This window comes from Glycine max, chromosome 5 (assembly GCF_000004515.6).
Source record: "Glycine max cultivar Williams 82 chromosome 5, Glycine_max_v4.0, whole genome shotgun sequence".
NCBI lineage: Eukaryota > Viridiplantae > Streptophyta > Magnoliopsida > Fabales > Fabaceae > Glycine > Glycine max.
Window position 1 is genome coordinate 3,010,626 of NC_038241.2, and position 21,726 is coordinate 3,032,351.

The 21,726-nt window shown below is 29.2% G+C and overlaps 1 protein-coding gene across 1 annotated transcript; it reads right to left on the reverse strand.

The window, feature by feature from the left end:
- Positions 1-881: 881 nt before the first annotated feature.
- On the reverse strand, positions 882-2,276 carry LOC100500500 (uncharacterized). Its single transcript, NM_001248327.2, is given in 3 exon segments — positions 882-1,114; positions 1,647-1,780; positions 1,907-2,276. Coding segments are annotated over 3 exon segments (543 nt in total). The 5' UTR covers positions 2,196-2,276; the 3' UTR covers positions 882-994.
- Positions 2,277-21,726: the final 19,450 nt, after the last annotated feature.

Sequence of the window (21,726 nt, forward strand, 5' to 3'; positions counted from 1 at the left end):
AATATTCTTAAAATATTTCTTTTACACTATTTATCTACACATAAGCGCAAATTCTTGTATAGAAATTGTATCAGTTTATGTATAGATTTCGCCACCTACAAATTACTACACTCGTAATAATATGGAATATATCATCCACTCATACTGCCTTTGGTGGAGTAAATAGATCAGAAAGTTTGTCAAATAAAATGTTATATCGACGAAGTTTTGTGCAAATTAATGGTATGGCGTGCTTTATTGCCTCATTCAAATTTTTTTCTTTTATATATTTAACAGGTCGTGGATCTGGGAAAAAATAAGCAAATTATTAGCACTTTAACATTATACGTCCTTAAAAAAATTACCCTTAATTGTGTAACCAAAAAAAAAAAAATACCCTTAATTGTTTTTTTTTTTTTGACGAGGGTCGAATACCCTTAATTGTTTTGTGGTGGCGAACTTGTTTAATTTTTTTCAGGTTAATTAATATTCTCGCAGTTACCCTTAAGTCTTGAAGTATATAGCTACAAATGTCTTTCGTAACCATGATTTGTTTAAGCCTTTGTGCAACAGTCCTCACAAATATATTACTTTTTTCTGTTTGTTCAATTTATGGCTATATATTTTGATCTTTGGTAATTATCTGTCTGATGTCGACGAATTATGAGCCATATACTTATTTAAAAAAATCACATAAGAATAACGTTGAACTTATGATGATGAAGACTGATTCGCTAAAAAGTAATATCTGAATACATTAATTAATGTTCAATATGTCAACCTTTACTATACACAATTATTATGCATGAACCCAGTTGTTCAACCGAAGGGAATGTTTTCATCTCTCTTAAGTTTTTTTTCTGGCTTCCCTGAATGTACTATATATTTAATTTAATTTTAATTTCCACAGATCTAAGCAATCATGGAGCGGGATTAATTTGTATTTGGTGGTTTGAGTGTCTCTCAATGCTCCTCTGTCCCTCACATCACATGTGGTAAAGATTGAAAACACAGATCAGCTGGCTGCCTCTGAGATGCTTTGTAAAGAGGGTTGCCATGTTCTTGACTTAGCTGTGGCACTAGAAGCATTATTAGTTGATGCTGTCCTTGACCCGTGTCTTTCAGCTTTGGTTTCCTGAAAATGATGATTAAAAATTTAGAATCACATAGGTGAAAGCACCAAATGGCACATACAATATTAGCTTTAAACAAAACTCTCTCTCCCTCTTTAAATTCTCTTCTTGAATAAAATTCACTAATCTAATTCCTTGTAATTAAACTTTAAAAATCTAATACTTCCTTGGTTCATGTAAATTTTCTTAATTAAATACAAGTCTAACCCACTAGCTAGTAGAGAGTAAATGGATCAAGAAACCTGAAAATCATGAAGTATCAAGTTCCCAAACAAACTAGTAAAGCTTTGATTAGTTACTAGAATTAGAAATACATCTAAATCAATATGCAAAACCAACCCTTTTAAGAAATACTCCAACAATTATTTACTACTCATAAAAAAGATATTGCTTGATGAAATAATGGTTGACAATAGGCAGAAATATTACATCAGGCACCACTCTACTCAAGCTGGTCATGTTCTTGAAGATTTGATCATCATAAACAACTAGGGAAGTAGAAACAGTATAAACCAAACTTTGATTGAGATTTACCTGGTTGTCCTCCGGCTCGGACCTCCTTGTTGATTTGTCTGTCCTTTCCTTCATCAGATTTGGCTTTTGTGCTGATTCCGACAAGTTTCTCTTCATCTTTGCTTGTTTCTTTTCCCAAAGACCCTTCATAACCTCTGGAAAAAAAGCAGCACATAAAGGTTCAAATTTGGTATAAAGCATATAAAACATTTTAAGATGAAACAACAACATAAAAGAGAAAAAACAAAGGGTCAAAACTCAAGCTGAAAGTTGCAACTAACCTTGAGCTGAGATTAGTCTATAAACTTGGCCAAGCATAAGGGTATCAGTTGGTTTGAGAAGCTTGATGCGGGTAAGGCGAACAGGGTTGGTGGTATTGTCACTCTTACTCGAGCAATTTTCATTGTCCTTGGATGAGCACAATGTGGTGGAGATAAGAAGAGCAACATAGTGATCAGGGTTGGTCTTCATCACTTCACTAGCACTCACAGGCCAATACAACCTTTCTACTTTCCCATTGGGTTGCTGAATCACTAGAGTTGCAGTGTCAACGGCTTGGCAATTTCCCATTCTCTAACTCTCTCACACACACGACAAGATGAGGAAGCACCTCACTACAATACTTATAGCAGCCACAAGTTTTCAAGGGGCAAACAAACTGATATACAAAGAGGCCTATAAATACTACTAGTAGTTGATAAATGGCAAGGTTTTTTAAGCTTAGTGTTAAGAGTCCCAAACTTTATAGAAATGATAATATGTAGATTAAAAAGGGGCAGTAGAAAGATACATTTTGGCAAAAAGGATAGAATGGAACCCAAAATGGGGTGCGGCAAATTAGACCAAGACAGGAAAGATGAAAGAGAAGTGGTTAAAGTGTTATCCAACATGGATAGACGTGGGAGGCTAGGATTGGAGGGGTGAGGAAACAGACTAAAGTAGAAGGGGACCTTGACAACCTAAGGTGATGTAATGTGCACCTCTAAGACGTTACATTCTCGTGGTCTACCTTCTTTGGGTAAAATGAAATGTCCCTGTTCATAAGGTAATTCTTTCTTTCTTCCCATGGCTGTCACCAACTAATTACCCAAGACATATCTCTCTAGTCCCTAGGTTATATACCCTAGTTTATAGGGTATATAGCAGTTTTATATTCGACATTATTTAGATTTCAGAACTTCCACATTGACGCAAGAACAGTGGCCATTACACTAAAAAAATAAATAAATAAATAGTGGTTCCTAAATTAACAGCAATGGTACATGCAAAAAAAAAAAAAAACAAAAATGTTTTGTACACAATCGGAATACATCTTCTTAGGTATGCAGCTACACAATTTTCTTTACCATAAATATAAGAATATATTTATCCATACGTCTTACTTTCTCTTTCTTCCTCTCTTGGCTCCCACCTCATTTTTTTAATTATCTCATTTTTTTCATATTACTTACTTCCACAGTCCTGTTTTTTATAGTCATTTTAACCTTTTATTTTTTTCAAAATAATTATTGTTAGTTTCAAAGTTCAATTAATATTTTTCTCTCAAATATACCATCATTTGATACGCACTACTAATGGTGCAAGTTACAAACAGAAAGATAAAGATACTTTGTGATCAATTTTTTTTGTATAATTTGCTTATCCTATTTTGATGTAATGTAATTTGAAATTTCTTAATTATCGTAAGGGAGAAATTGGATTAGAAATAATTGAATGAGATAGTTATTGTCTATGGCTTGTTCCCTCCCTCCTTCTCATCACCATCACAATAGTATTATTATCATCATTATTGTTGTTATCATCATTGTGTCATCATAACAATCATGTAATCATCACTCTCATTATTATCGTCATTGTCATTATTGTAACAACCACCACTCACATCATCACCACTGCTCGTCACCTTTGTCCTTATTGTCATTGCTACCACCTTTGTCATTGACACTCATACTTCCATCACAATCGCAACCACCATTGTCTCCATCATCGTCATCGTCATTGTCATTGCAACCACCGCAACACCATCATCACTATTAGTGTCACCTATCATTATTTGGTTGGTATCAATGCAAGATAAAATAATGCAATAATGTTACTTTGTGTGCATCAAACAATGGATAAAATTAAAGTTTAAAGTGTTATTATCTTATTTGTATATCATATCCTCTCTTTACCTGATCACCAAAGAGGCTGTAAAAGCAAGTTGGTATTTAATGTGTACAACTTTTACCAAAACAATATATTTCACATGAGCTTATAAAATATAATGCAAGTCGAAAGTCATAAATACCATTTTGAATATTTTAAGAGTTTTATTTTGGTATATTATCAATATAATTTTTTATACAATTAACTAATTAAAAAAATATGAATTTAAAAGTATTTGTTATAAAATTCAATAATTTATAAAAGAGTTTTATTTTGGTATATTATGTTTTTTTTATATATATTGTTGATGCATTCTAATTATGTACACATTTTAATAGTAACAAATAACAGTGTTTTATGGACACATGCAACTTTTATTTTAAACACTACAAAGAATATTCATATTATGTTTGACTTGTTTAAAGTGAATGTCATATGTCAAATGAGTAAGTGGATATATAGGCAAGGATGCATTTCGACAACTAGTTTTTTTTAAAAAAAAAAAAGATCTTTGATAATTAAAATATGATTAACAGGTGTATCAACCTGTAGGTACTTAGGCGTTCAAGTAAGTGAATGATTCAACAGTGTACCAATATATGTTAAGAAACATGTATCATAGGATAACTTTTCACTTGTATTTATAGATGCAGATGGTAAAGATCGATTAGATGGAAAGCCTAATATAATCTCTATTAGAAAGAATGGATTTAACATTGTTACGTTAACATCAATTTTTTTAAAAATCGATGTTAACAAAAACGTGATAGCATATTCGTAAATAACACAACTTTATTAACATCGATTTTTATAAAAATCAATGTTAACATGAGTTAATTAACATCGGTTTTTCAAGAACTGACGTTAACGAAATCATGTTAACATCATTTTTTTCAAAAACTAATATTGTGAAATGATAGATCAACATTAGTTTTTAGTGAAAAACCAATGTTGCGAAAGGTGATAGGTTAACATTAGTTTTTAGTGAAAAAATTATGTTTAACCTTCATTTAAAAATATATAAATTGCCTCCACAAGCCCTAATTCACTTACTATCGCACCTCATCTCCTTCTCTTCGTCTCCACTCTCTTTCTCTTCGCCTCTCCGCCTCTCGCGCCTCCACTCTTTGCCTCTTCGTATCTCGCCGCCACAACAGCCTTGATTTCTCTTCGCCTCTTCGTCTCGCATCTTCGTCGGATACCTCTCTTTCTCTTTTTGTTTCGTCCAGCACAGTGAAAGGTGCGTGTGTGTGTGTCGTGGAGCCTAAACGGCGTTTATTTCAGTGATTCCTCACTTTCTTTCTTTTTTCGTTTCTTTGATACTCAAAGTAGATGAGCTAGGGGAATTCAGTGAGTGCAAGTATATTGTTCTGCCCTGCACCCCTCTGCAGCAACACAGGGGATGCACAAGCACAAGCACAGATTATGAGACAAAGACAAACCTGTTTCATGTTATGGTGTGGGAAGGGAGGGAACGATAATGTTGTTTTTAATTTAAAAGAAATTTCAGATTTGGGATTGGCAAATGTAATGAGAATGATTGGAGAGGGTGTGTGATTGAGGAAAAGTGTTGAAGTTGTTGTTATTATAGGTAGTGGAGAGGTAATTAATAAGGACCGGTGATAGTGTCTATGACTGCTGTTGACCTCTTTTTCATAAGAATAAAATCAGTGACAAGAGGATGCTGCTTATCTAAAAAAAAAAAAAGTGACAAGAGGATGCTAATGGGAAATTAGAAAATAAAATAAAATGTTGTGGTTCTTGAATCTTGGTTGATTCACTCTGCCTGAAGCTTTGTTCCCTCATGTTTGCAATACTAATGTACTATGTCGCCAAAGGGAATTTAAATAGTGTAATGGAATTAAAAATAGAACAGAAGTTGAATCCAATGTGAAATGTTATCCTAATAGTTTTTACAAGCTTGCAGTAATCAGTATTATTGTATTTTATTTATGCAATGTGGTCCGATTAGTGAGGCTAGCTAACCAATTTGAAGCCCTCATGATCATGGGTGTTTTGTTTTTGTCATAAGTACACCTCCTGTGTAAAATTGGTCAGCTATGCCTACATGTGCAGCTGTGCTACTAATATATTTTGAGAAATGTTAATTACAAGATAAAATTGTCCATGGACTAATAATATGAAATATTTCTACACTGTTATTAAATTGCAAATTATCTCATATAGTAATTTATTGACTTTTGGAATAATTATGTTAAAAGTTAAATTAACAATATTTTTTAATTAATAGTGTAAGTTTGTTTATATTAATTGTATATAATTAAACTTTAATTATAATATATTTTATATGCTATCATTGTTATCTTCCTGTAGTCATTTAATATAATCTATAAAAAGTTTTTTTTTTTATTTTTATCTTTTCTTTCCACACTTCACCACTTTTATAATTTATTTTATATAGGAATATGAATATAATTTACAATAAAAATACATGAACGGTTTTTACCTTAAAAAACAAAAGATGTATCAAAATGTTAAAGCTTAAAACACATAAAATTACACACACATATTAATTAACTAAAGTAAAAAAATAAATTAACTTATTCTAGAAAAAAATACTGAGATAAATTAAGTATCACAACAAATTAATTCACTAAAACAAATTAAATTAACGTATAAGCATAAACTCTCATGATATGTCATTGTTAAATGTTAAGTTCTCTTAATTAGCATATATTTTTGTAGAGACCGAGGTAATAAATACAGTGGTACATGCATTTCAAATGTTGATATAGAATAAAAAACACAAATGTTTATCCATATTTGTATCACTTTTAATATTACCACCGTTTCCTACTTGTCTAAATTGATGGATGGATGGAATGCCTCATATATTATTATTTGAATGCAAAAATGAAATAATTCCATTTACATCATGATAATTTCTCTATTTTTTTTTTTTTACTTCAAATACAGTTTTTAGTGTATAAAATAATAATTAATTTTAATTTAAGCATTCATACAAATTATTTGAATTCTTTAATTATCATTATCAAAATAATTATATAAAATTCACTTAACCTTATAAAAATATTTTATAATTTTATAATTTATTTTAGGTTTAAATAACATTTTGATTCCTATAAAATAGAAGTTTTAAATATTTTTATTTTTATTTGTCACTATTTTTGCTTTCATAATTTCAATTACATAACTTAATATAGTTTTCAGTTGAGTTTAATTAAAGTTGTTTTTTAACATACACATGACTACACCACCCGGCTCAAAAGGATTTAATCTTGGAGGATATTCAGGCATTTCAATTAATTGTAATTGGTTGTACTAAAAATCTTAAATTGTAATTGACTAACTATAAATTATATTTTATTGTATCGGAAGCTGAATTTGATTCTTGAAGCATCCGATTTGAGGACGAAGAAAAAAATATTTCATACTGTAGCAGAGCGGTGAAGGCAGTTTAAGTCATATTTGACCTCCAAATGGGCTCTGGCATACGACAAGGAAGACAAAGATGATAAAGTATATGAAAAATACGACATAAGCAAAGAGAAGCGAAACCAATTTTGCCTGAGTTGTAAAGACCCTTCATGGGAGGTTAGTTTATTTTTATTGTTTTTTAAACTTCATATTTACGCATTATTGTCAACCGGATTAAGTTAGCCTAATGTGTAATTGTTATAGGATGTTCGAAAGAAGAAGCAAATCATTCATAAACAAAACACTGTCTCTCACGTGTTATCTCGTGGGGGTTATGATTTTCTAGAAGAAAATTTGATGGAGGACAAGAAAAAGAAACGATTGGAGGAAGCAGCTCAATCCGGGAGAATTTACACAATTGTTAATCCTCTATCTTCCATTAAACGACACCTAAAGTAGAATATGACCCGCACAAAAAATCTAGCCAAATGACATATGAGGAAACAAAGGAAATTGCAAATACGATTGTAAGTGACTCTCTTTTGTTCGTGACCATTTTTTATAATAATTCTTGGATCAATAAACCAAATTTGTTTCATCTATTGACTATAGGATTTCTTGGAAGAACAGACCTCACAAGAAAGCTTTGTCGCCCATGGATGTTAGCAGGAAGTATTGACTACTACCATTGAACGACCAAAGCACTCTAGTTGTGTCAGTGCTGCTGGAGTTGGTGTCACGATCAAACAATACTTTGGGCTAGTTTCAAGGAACTCCCGCATGTCTACGTCCATGGCTTCCGAAGACTTGGAGCAGTTGACACAAAAAATCAAGAATCAATTGGAGGAGTCGATCATAGAAAAAGTGACTCAATAAATAATGTTATCATTAAGCAAAATGCAGTCCTAAATGCAGTCACAGATGCAATCATGGGGACTTGCACTGCCTCCTGAGCTTGAGGTTGGTCCTTCTGCTGCTCGTGTCAGCAAAAAAAGGAAGTTATGTCGATCCTTTAGTGCAGAACCCAGACATGGGTGACTCAGAGAAATGTGGGTTGTATGTCGATGAGAATATTCCCCACCTAGTTGTCCTTGGAAGAGTTTATGAAGGGTCAACGACCGTCCACAATGTCTTTTTGGGCAATGATCAAGTCAAGGTCGATGTTGAAGAAGTTCAAAATGTTGATACTCGCACCCACTTAAGAGGTTCAGTTAGTGGGGTAGACACTTAATACCTTCTTTGCTTGGGTGTCACATCTTGTAAAGCCTATTTTAGAACAGGTATTTCAACATGTTTTTAAGATTTATTAAAAAAGGATTTGTTACAAATGAATTGTTGACTGTTATTCACTTATGTTTGTTAATTGTGTAGGATAAAGAAGGAGCTGAGAGACTGGGGAAACTTGTAGATAGGTTGGATCCTCACATTGATCCCCTATACCTAATGACTTTGATCATCCCGCAACTTTTCCCAAGCCTTTACAGGTGTTGTGGGATGCTACCATGTTTGGGGTGTATAATGATAACTTCAAGATCTCTTTGAAATAGCATACGATGGTCAATGTCTCAACATCTTTGTTTTACAATTGTGGATTTTGTAAGTCACCTTACATTATTGTATATTAGCTAACTGATTGTTTTAAATTTATACTTAATTTACTGTATTTTAACAACAATAGACATATGATTGAGACAAGTATGCAAGCAGGGAATGCCTCCGTGTATGGATTCTTCAAGCCACAGTCCATAAAGAGATCTGAACAATCACAATTTGAATCAGAAGATTATATTAAGAAATGGATGCAGAATTCAAAGAGAGATGTCTACCTATGAGCCTACTTGAATGAGTAAGTTAAATTGAACAAATCAATTTAAATAATGTAGTGCACTATAATAACTTAATGTTCTTTAATGCAGTGCACATTGACAAATGGTCGTTATATGTCTTAAATGTTCCTTACACAATAGGCCCGACAACTACTTGAAAAGAATTATTAACAGGTCAGTTGTATTCTATAATACATTTACTTTATGATTAGTGTTTGATATCAATATTTTAATTGTACAATACACATGCATATTTCTCTTAATCAATGCTTTGAAGGGATTTAATGATAGTCAAGGAAGTATATCCAAGACTACGGCTAGATGAATTCTAGTTAAAGTAAGTCATTTAAACATTGTTTGATGCCTTAAAAATTACATTTTGTTACTCTATACAATAATTTTTTGTTAACTTTGAATATCTGAATATCCTATTAAATTTAGTGTAATAAGCAAAAAGGAAGCACTGAGGGCAGGTACTATGTAATGCATTGGATGTCAATGATAGTTCTATGAGGTTTCAAGAATAATTGGAAAATGATAATTGTTTACCTGTAAGCTAACTCAATTTGTTATAATTGTTATTATTTATACTTATTAACTTATGTTTTATTATATCATGCACTATTTTATTAATGATCCAATAGCATTGAAACCAGAGAGAATGAAGGCAATTCGCATCCAGTGGACAAGATATTATCTAAAAGTTAAAAATGAAACACTAGGTGTTTAAGTAATTTTAGAATTGTAGAGTTATGTTAATTTAGATTAGGTTACAAATGATTTTATGTATTCACTTTCATTGCTTTCAATATTTGTTTTAATTGATAGTAAATATTCAATTACTATGGACAAAATTTGAATTGTGTGATAAAAACTGTCTGAAAGTTGTTTGGATTGGTTCTGTTTTTCAATTTGCAGATTAATTTGAGGGTAATTAAAAAAAACATATGAGATATTAAAAAAATTCCAAAAAACAATATTGATTTTTAGAAAAATTGATATTGTTACGCAAAAACAACGGTGAGCAGAAAACAACATCAATTTTAGAAAAACCGATGTTGTCATCAATTCACAACATCGATTTTTAGAAAAATCGATATTGGTTTATACATATTTTACATTTTTTTTGTTATTTCTTATTATATAACATCAGTTTTTAACGTCAATAGTCTCAACATCGATTAATCATTAATATTAAAAGTTCTTAATAATAATATTAAAAATCTATTTTCTAGTCGCAAACAAATACTTTAGAAATAATTATTATTTTTATTGACCGATCCATTATTTTATGTAATCATGTAATCTAGGTAGCCTATTAATTTAGTGTATGCAATAGTATTTAACGTCTCCATCTCTTATGTAACATAATACTTTAAATTATCAAATTCCAGAGAAAAATAAGAAAATACAAATACATGAAGTTTGTTAGATGATTGCCTGGCACTGGCACAGTAACGGACACGGCCCATGTGTTCTCTCATGACTATGCCATTAAGATCGAGACTTAGATATTATTATTCATTTTTATTTTAGAAAAATTATTGTTTAAGGTTTCGTAGACATTTTATTGATTTTTAATTTTGCATATAAAATGAAAATAAATATCTATTCATGTTTTAATCCTGCTATGAAACGGTGACTGCTTGGTATGATTCGAGCAACAACAACAGGGATGAGTTGAAATATGAAAAGATAAGAGATGCAAGAGAGTGAGCGGTGAAAGAGACACATAATAGGGCGCAACATGCATTACATGTTTGACAATAACAAGTAGACCAGTGCCACTGCCAATGATTAACGCCAAATATAATGTTGAGGTGCATGAAAATTTGAATCACTTGTTTTGAGACTATTCTCCATGTTGTTTCATAATCATACCGGAATGAGAATGTGCATAATCACTAGACTAAAGTAGATAAACGATACTAATTTGAAAAAGAGCACACACACATAGACAATAGTAAAGTAATAAAGAATTGAAGTGGGTTTCACTTTCAGCTAGAGATGAAAGGACCAACTTTGGCGTGACATTATTTTCATGCATGGACCACATAGTAGAGAGAGAAGCCATGAAGTGGGTTGTCATCTCTTAAATGATCCTAGTTTCGGTGAGTGGTGTAGAATGAATGAACCTAAAATTCAGAAATTTCTCACTCACGCCCACTCAGAGCGCGTGTGACGGTGGAAGGGAACAGAATAGACACACTCACACAAACTTGGGAGCTTTAAGGTGGTGCTTCAAAAATAGAAGACTTTATCGTACTTTTTACTTACAATTTTTAGATTTTAGTAAATTTTTATTTTGGTTCTGAATTTGTAAGATGATGATAAATTGATGATGATAAATTAAATTTAGTTTGTGAATATGAAAACCCTCATTCCTATTCTCATCCTCTCCAAAACGGTCTCTTAAACTCCAACACAAACAAGCCACAAAATCAAAGCAACAACGTTAAGAAGAGCATCTTGTGCATTATCTTCAACCACTCGCTTTACTCTAAAATGAGTATTTTGCTATGGCACTTATAGTGAAATCGCAAACCCTGAAATTCATTTCAGAGAACGAGAAGCTGGTCCTAATGTTCACAGAGGACAACCACGATCATTAAACAAAAACAGGAGCAAGGGTCTGTGGGTTTTGAAAAGGCGAGTTGTGGCCGAAGGACAAAAACAAACAAAAAAACATGTTTTATTAAATAAAACTTAATGATACTGGCGACTTTTAGCTGTTACCATGTTCAAAATACTTATGTTTAATACGTGTATTTTGTGACAATTAAAATTTATTAAAAAATATTAGCACGGTTAGTCAGCTAATGGACATTTAAAGAAAGGAAAAATTTGTAAATTTATTTAAAATGTTAAAATTGGAAAATAAAAAGTACAAACAAGTTAAAGTTAAAAGTAGGAGGAACATTTCTCATAAAATTAATCATTATTTTTTACGGTGATATTTCATACCATAACCAATATCATAATAAATAAAGAGAATCTAAATACATATAACTATTGAATTTTAGATACTTACAAAGTATATACCTTCTTTTCTTTTTTTTATTCCCAAGAATAAAAAATAAATATTAAGAGATCATCATGCTGAATCAACTGAAATATATCTCAAATTTATTAAAAAAATATTAATTAAAGTGTTTTTGTAATGGATTCTAAGTTGGTGTCTTTGCTTGCGATGCACAGCATGCATGACCAACCCATATATATATGTATAGATTGGTTTGTCTTTTACTTTGAATGCGTTTGCGTTACAAAAGAAGAAGCATCCGATTATGAAGAAATGGTCCCTCTCTCCCGCCATTTTCTCTGTTAGCTCCTCCAAGAATATGTTCTTTTCCTTTACAATATTTGTTTATTCAACTAAATTATTATTTCTGTTTTTATTAAATTAAATAAATACATACAACCTTGCTGGCAGTGATGGATCTACAGTCATATGAGGGTGTGCATTTGTATCTTTTCATTTTTTAAAATTTATTAAATTTGTAAATAAAATTTTATATTTTTATATTTTATTTCATCTATATTTATATAATTGAACCTAGTAATTTTATTTTTTATAATTTACACCTATTAACTTAGGGTTTTGAATCCGCCAACTGTTGCGCGTACCTATCATTACTTACTTCCTCTGCGGACTATGGGGTTTACGTAGGAAGGAACTTGAGAAGCTGACTTTGTGCCGTGTCTTTCCTACATGGATCAACTAGCATATCTTCTTGACTTGGATATGGTGGATCATATCTTGAGTGTAGGTATTATTTATTATATGCTTTGCTGGAATTTATGTGAAAAATTGATTGAAAAAGAATTGATGTTAAAAAATTAATTTTTCTTTAAAATAATATCTTAAAACTAAATTTAGAAAGAAAAAAAATTATTGAAAGTATAACTATTTTTGCAGTATAAGAAATATGTTTTTAAAATTTTAAGAATCTCAACTAAAATTTTCAAATTAATTCTACTCACTGTAAAATTAAATTTAAAATTCCAAATATATCCAAACAACCATTTTTACTGTACAAATAATTTTGTTTGGCCTCTAGTATTTGGACCATAAACAAACAGGTCATGCTCTTTCATGAATTGCAAACTGGTCAATGTTAGCATTGTTTAGATGTCTTATAATTCAAAACGCTCTTTCATGATCAAATGGTAGCATAAACGTTAATTCTTTTGCTCTTTTGTTTTTTTTTTTTAGAAAAATATCATTTAATCACAAATTACACGATTTGTGTGACTTTCAAAATTATTTTTTAAAAGATAATAAACTTATCATAAAAGTTTAATGTCATGTTTGATTTATTATGTTCTATTAACTTTTAAATTTTAAAAAATGATCAAAATGATATATTTCAAAAACGAATCATCACAAAACTTTTAAGAGTTAATATATATGACCAAAATAACTATGAAACATAATAAATTAAAGTGACATTAAATATTTTAAAATAATTAAGTTTACATAAAATCGTCACTACCTTTATTTTATGATTGAGAATAATTGATGAATGAAATTATCATCGTTATTAAATGAATAAATTGAATAATAATAATAATAATAATAACAAAAGTGAATTATTTTTGTTTGTTATTTCAAATTTATCTCTTTTTTTATTTAGTAATTTCTAATTTTTTAAATAAAAAAATATAATGACAATTTTTAGTCGTAACTATATTAATTTAATTATTTTAAAATTTAAAACCCTAACTAGCACTAATATTTCTAATGATAAATTGAAAAAATAATCAAAACGATATGATTCAAAAAGATAAAAGACTACAATGAAATTTTTAAAATATAATATACCAAAGTGAAATATAATGGACAAAAGTGACATTATATCATTTTAAAATTTAACAAAATACTAAAGTTTCTCACATAACATTAAAAAAGTGACCAAAATGATACATTTCAAAAGCATAAAAAGTTAAAATAAAATTTTTAAAACCTAATATATCAAAATAAAATAACTATAAAATATAATGAAGCAAAAATAACATTAAACATATAATAAATGATAGTTTATAAATAAATAATAATGTAAAATCATTTTACAATGTCTTTAGATAATTTTTTCTCTTATATATATATATATATATATATATATATATATATATATATATATATATATATATATATATCTTATGAATTTATTGTTCTAAAACTTGAAAACGTTTTTTTTTACTCTTTTATTTCATCAAGTTAATGTTTTAATTTTTTTTTTCGTATAGTGTTAAAAGAAGACACGATATATATCACCCAAACCAATTAAGTTAAAACAATATTGTTTCTTAGTTTTATTTAGACACGATCCATTACCTTATACAATGTTTTATTTCATATTTGATCCTGAATTGCTGCAAGCTTTGATGCATGGATTGCAACTGGCATGAAAATAAAGATGGAACTCATGGATATTTATTTGACTCCACCTCGGATTTGACAGGAAAAACTCATTTTAATTGGGATCAGATTTTCTTTGACTTGGGAAAATAAGTCACTCTATTCCTTATTTTTCTCACTACATATATTTTATCATTATTAATAATATAATTTTATTATTATATACATTATATGTAATTTTTAATGATATAATTATGTAATTATTTCATATTTCATTTTTTATAATTATTAAAAATATAGAATAATTATTTTAATAGTTAAATAAAAAAATATCTTTTGTTTCGTATAAAAAAAAACTGTTGTAAATTTTTTTCTAATGTATGTTGAACAACATCATGTTATTATTGTTAACTGGGTTAAATTTTGTATTTTATATTATATAAATTAGCTGTTCAAACTTCAAACTAAACTATAAAAGTTTTCTACCATAAGCTCTTATTTTACTTTTGCTTGTTACTTTTTTTAATTAGCATTTTAATGATTGTGTTGCAATTATATTTTAAATAAGCTAAAATAATTTAAAGAAATTTTAAAAAAAAATCTATAAGAACATGTCATAAATATAGACAAATTAAAAATGTATGTGTAGGAATTTAAAATAAATTTTGTAAGCTCAAATATTTAAAATGGTGCCTAATAAAAACTTAGAAATTTATTGTATGTGTATGAAAGTAATCCATTGAAGTTAAACTAAATAATTAGAAAAGTGAGAGATTTAATCAAATGATTAGGCGAAGGTTAAGCCAATTTAGTAATTGAATTATTGTCAAATTAAATTGGATTAGTAAGATATTAGTTGGATTAAGTGATGAAAAAATCTTGTTCTAGCCCAAAAAATTCACTAAAGCCCAACACCAGGCCTGCTATCAGTTCTCTTGGTGGGTTGGAAACCCAATATCTCAACACATGTAAAGTTGTTAAGTTGGATCGTATGATTTAGATTGCGTAGAAATCTCCAGCCGTAGGATCAAAACACATCTTCCCCTCTCACTTGTACTCGTGCAAAGACATACATTATATACTATTGCAGCTCTATTGGCGCGCGTGTATGTTCTCCTATAGCTATTTCCGGAATGCAATGTAGACCCATTCTCCATTTTTGTTATAGATTATTTTAATAAGAAATGGGTGAAGATAACAACAATGACAAAGTAACCACAATGGAATGTGAAGTGGGTTTTTCTATAAGGTTTAAAAGAAATTAAGGTTAGAACCATAATTATGACGAAGCGCTTTAGCATAAAATTAAGAATAAAACTATGATTTATAATCCTTCAACGTGAGGGATGATAAACAGGGACGCGAGAAGAATATGCATGGAATTTAACATATATATTTAATGTAATTTTCCTTCATTATTGTTGTGAGTGATTAATCATGAATTGATTTCACTTTATAAGTGTTAATTATACTGTTATATGTTCATGAAAATTAGTCTTTTATGTTATAGTTATCAAGCAAACACAATTGGATTGTGACCTCTATTTAAGAGGATTTTTTGAGAAGTCTACTATTGGCAAATTGAAAATTTGTGTTAATGAGAGAATTGGAGATTGCCTAGTGAAAATTCTGGTTGAATTGGATATCAACTTTAATAAGACTGGCTGTAATCATATCATTATTGTCAAACTTGGGATCTTGGTTGTTTGTGTTTTAAAATTCACATAAATGATATGTTTAGTGATTGTTATTTGTAATACGATATAAATTGTTTTATTTACTTATTTTCTGTTGCGGTTATCAGAATAGGTTCCCTTCTTTATTTTCGTTAATACATGATTCTTTAGGTAGATACTTAAATCCATGCATTTGTGTTTTTCTTTTATCCCTATAATTACATCAAAATCGATCTCATATCTTTCTAATATACAGTTAAGTTATAGATTATTCATTTTACTAAAAAAATATTATTTAAGGTTTTGTAATCACTTTATTGATTTTTAATTTTGTATATATGATCAAAATAAATGTCAATTCGTATTTAATATTCAAATCATCTTATGAAACGCTAGCGACTTACAAGTGTGATTGGAATGGGAAAAATTCCTCTCCTATTGGTGGTTTCCAATCGTCACACGAGAGGAGCCTAACCCATTCGAAATCACATTCTACTCCCCAAAAATGTTCATGATGTGAAATAATAAGCAAAAGTTAGAATTACAACGCGTTTGAAATTTCATCCTATATGCACTCTACAAAAAAATCACGTCTAATTGGATGTTTCACGCAGAAACTACAATGTCTAGCCTCCAATTAACGCACTTAAATTTTGTGTAGATGACAAACATTCACTTAGTGCATGTTTAGCTTCACGTTAGAAAGTTGATTTTCAGTTCATAATTGATTTTTGATATATTTTTACATATTTAACCTTATATTTAAAAAGAATTCAAAATTAATTATGATTCAAAAATAATTTTAGATTAAATCAACTTTGAGTATTTTCTAAGTTGGATCCAAAATTTTATTCCAAATTTTACTTCTAAATTGATTTTTATAATAAAACATATCAATATAAATCATATCATTTTAAAATCAATTTTAATTATTAACAAATATTTGTACGTATTCACATTATTTTACGTGATTCGTCACTTCTGAAGCAGTCCATTGTAGATGCCACTTATTTAAACATTTGTTCATGGTTTTTAACGTTGAAAACGTGGTATTGGATCGGGTCCTGCTTATAACCTTCCAGTTAAGCCAACTTGATTCTAAGTACGACGAGGACGATATATATTTGGGGAAAAAGATAGTACCTGCAAGACCAACCGGCCAACTTTGCTTGCATGCACTTTTATTTTTTGGTTCTGATGAAAAAAAAAGTCATTTGAGAAGAAGTTTTATATTTTTTTTTTGCTTTTCATTTAAATTAGTTTTTAATATTCTAAAAATTTGAACAGTATATTTATTTGGTATTGTGTGTATGTTATTTCAAAAAAAAAAATTGAAAACATTAAAAATGTTTTAATTTATTCTTTCTCAACGAAAATTTATAAAACAGTTTTTATATGAATACTTTTGAATGTACAATTAAATATAAGTTTAATTACTCATTTAAGTGATTTCTTTAATTTCTAACGTTTATAATTTAATTCTCAAATCTTTAAAAAAATTTCTTTAACTGCAAAGACCTTTTAAAAATTAAATATAAATTTTAAAATTAAAAAATTCACTTATTAATTATAAAAAATAAAAAATAAAATTTAAAAATTACATAAACTAAATAAATAATTAAACCTTAAATATATAATATCCTGTTGGAAACCTCCTTCATCTAGTATCTACTATCTACCAACAACTCAAAAGCAAGAACTAGTCAGTTTGTTGCTTTATTACAATCACGTTTGACATGTGCTATATATTAAAAAAATGAATCATTTGTTTGTGTCAGATCCTGCAGTGTGTAAATTGATTAGGCATTCAATAATTTATTCAATGGAAGAAGTTTTTTTTCTTTTTAATATAATGGTCATGCGTGTAGGATTGTATTATTATATGATCACAAATTATTATTAATATAATTTTTAAGTAATTATTATAAGAATTAAAAAATTTAATATATGTAATAAATTATGATATGAATTTGCTTTATACGGTTAATACATAGTTTTTTTTTTTTGTGTGTGTGAATATTCAACGGAAGAGTTTATTTATATATTTTGGAAAATCTTACCTAGCAAACCATTGGACAGTTTAGTGAAGGAGTTGAAGTAATTTACACAAGACATTAGATTCTAATCTCGTTGTTGTTATAGTAAAATAAATTAAGAAGTTCGTGAATCATGTCATTGATGACTAATTATAAATGTAACAAAAATAATTACTCTCCAGGAAAGGGTATTCGATGAGTTTATACACTGAATATCAGAACCACGGTTATGACAAGTAACAAATTTATATATGTGGGAAAAAAAGCAACCAACCATCGATATCAATTTTTGAATGTTGATAAGAGTATAATTAAAAAAATTAATTAGGTAACGGGCAAACTTGCATGTGCATGGGACCAGAGGCAGGGAAAGAAAGAAGGGAGAGAAATTGAGAGATTAGAAATCATAAAACTTTTAAGAGTTTTTTTTTTATCTATAGGAATCAAAGATATAAAATAAAGAGTTTACAACATTTATGCATCATGCTTAATCAACTAAATTGTAACATTTCATTTTTTCGTAAAATAAATTTAAAAATATTTTATTTAAAAATAAATATATTTTTAGAAAATAATGAAATTTTTGTAATTAAATAAATAAGAAGAAATAATTTTATTAATTAAAATAATGATTTTAAGGTAAATAAAATAAATATGTGTTTTTAGAAAATAAAAAGGATGTTTTATTCATTCACTTGATAGGAAGTAAAATAGAGTTCATTTTTATAAAATAATGAAATAAAAAAATAAAGAAAATAATAGGCTCAAAGTACCATAGCTATAAATAGAAACATATTAGATCAGTTTTTACATTTATAATATGTTTTTACGCTTTCTCTTTCTCCCAAATTCAGTTTTCTCTTCTTTCTCTCCCAAATTTCTCTTTTTTTTCCCGCATACACTCAAACCTTAGTAAAACTACGATCGAAATTTGGACACCACCTTCGAAACTCATTTACGCACATTCTCACTGTTGGGATTTGCGAAATATTGTCTATAGAGAGAGAAATGTTTCTTGTGTGGAGACAGTGAAATTGAGACTTCAATCTCTTCTCATTCTCTCTAATGTTTTGAAACCTTAGCAGAACAATTAGAGGAAAAACTTGAGGAATCTTAGGGAACCGCTAGAGACGTCGCTATCGCTGCTGGACTACACGCGCGATCCTGCTTAGAGGTAAGGGGTGAGTTTATCGCAATTGGGATTAGAGTGAACATGTGTAGGGATCCTTAGAGCATCAAATTGGGATTAATTTTGGGATGTTTAATGCGTTTTAATTTTGTCTGTATAATGATAACTACGAATTGACTGTGTTTGACGTACTAATTGATGTCCCAGTGTGAAATTGATATGTTTTTATGTTGAGTGTGAATCCTATAAATTGGACATTTTTCTAATTAGCATGAATTGATTAAATTAAGTAAGGAGAGATTTACTGTAAGAGGGAGTGAGATATTGATTTTGTATTTTTCCCTTTTCGTGCTTTTTAGGGTTTTCTTATATATATGGTTTGAAATTAATATTATAATTGAAATTGACCAAAGATTCCTAGTAGATTGTGTGTTGTACTTCTTAGATAATATATATGAATTCATGTATACTTATTTTTACATTTATATATACATATGTGTGTGTGTGTGTGTGTGTGGTAAAGTGTTCATATAATTATTTGGAATTGGTGCATTGAAAGCTTACTTTGAAATTCATGATCCAGTATGATGTATGCTAGTTTTATATAATATATTTAGCTATATATTTATTTATATTAATATTTTATGTAAATAATATTGTAGTGTTGTTATAGTATGATTCCAAAAATTATTCAAGTGTTGGAGTTTGAGAATATTATGGTTATGAATATCGTTATGAATGTTATGAAGATGTATAAATAAACATGAGGCGCAATGATATATCATTTTGGGATTGCGAAATTGTGATTGAGATTGAGTATAAGTAGCAAGTTGAGATTGAGTATAAGTAGCAAGTTGAACATGTGTTAAATCCTGGACATGTAATATGGCTGTGAATAAGTATGTGATTAATACTTGATGTGATATTACTTGTGTTGTAAGTTGTGAATTATACAATAATTTCATTGGTGTTTACCTTGAGAAAAGTGTTTATGCACGAGGTGTTAAAAGAAAAGTGTAGGATTCCAAGTTAGGAACCTGAGGTGTTAAATTGTAGCGCAATGGACGAGGTGTTAAAAGGAAAATGTAGGGTTCCAAGTTAGGAACTTGAGGTGTTAAATTGTAGTGCAATGTGTTAAATGTGTTTGAAAACAAATGTGAGATCGTAGGTATTGTATAATTCATGAGCAATGTCTGCGTGCAAAAATTGTTTTAGGGGTTGGACCAAAATTAGGAAGGTGAGACCCTAACGGATTCTTCAGAGTTTAGGCCTTGGAAGTAAATACACTTGGTTTGAGTGCTCCTTTAAGCCTATGTTGATCCTATATAGTTGGAGCATTCTTGCAAAACAGAGTGACCCTAACTAGTCACCTTATGATTTTACTTAGTGAGAGTAACCTGACATATTCATTGCATGACGTGTCTTGTTATGTACTCCTAAGCGTCCTGATGTTATTTTTCACTGACATGATACCACATTGTATATAGGCTTGAGTTTTAGTATAATTGTTGCATAACGCCTGTGAGTTGTTTATTATGAAATTGGTAAGTGTTGTTACGTCTTTGATTCGAGTGTGTGATTCATGTGTAATGTGATTGGTGATTGAAAAAATAAATTTTAAATGATAAAGTGGTGAAGTGACATGGATTGTGTTAAGTTGAGTTATGTGATAAATATTTCTATAATATATTTTGCTTATGTCTTTGTTTATTTGTATTTTATTTAGAAATGTGATAACTTACTTCATATGTGTTGATTGTGTTTGGATCCTGTGATGATCTCGAACCTTGTGTTCGTGGGAGCAGATGACTAGATAGATGAGTTTAAAGAATCTCATGCTAGAGAACACTGAGACACAATGTTTTGATAGGATGTGACATTGGGACATGAGTTTTTGTTTCAATTGCATGATGTTCTTTTGTAAACTTTATTTTATTTTGCTGCTTAACTTGAGTTCTTTTGTAAACTTGGACGACTTTATTTTGATTTAAAGATGTTTTTAATAAGTTTTATTTAATAATAATAAAACGAATGTGACCCTTTTACTAATGTGAATTTATTTACGTGATTTGAATAAAATTGATTTAATTAAATTTTATATTTTTATATGTTTTTTTATTTATATATATATCAGGATAAAGAGTGTCAGATAAATTATATCCCTTGTTCTGAAACATAAAAAATCTTCCATATAAGAGCTAATAAGTAGAATTTATAAATATAGAAACTAAAACCTAAAGTGTGAGCAAGTGCAAATAATGAAACCCAAAAGATTTTACTTAATTATTTGAAGAAAGAATTTTGTTAGAAATTGTTGGTTTTATATGAAGTAAGATATTTTGAATTTTTTAATTTTAAACTTTTTATAACTACGTTAAATCCCAAATATACCAAAATTAAGCAGGTGAATCCTATAAACTCTTTTTATAACTACAATGAAGAGAATTTTATATTATACCTTAATGGCATGTCCCACTTTTTTTCATTTCCTAGCTCCACACCACCTATATATATTATACCGGGTG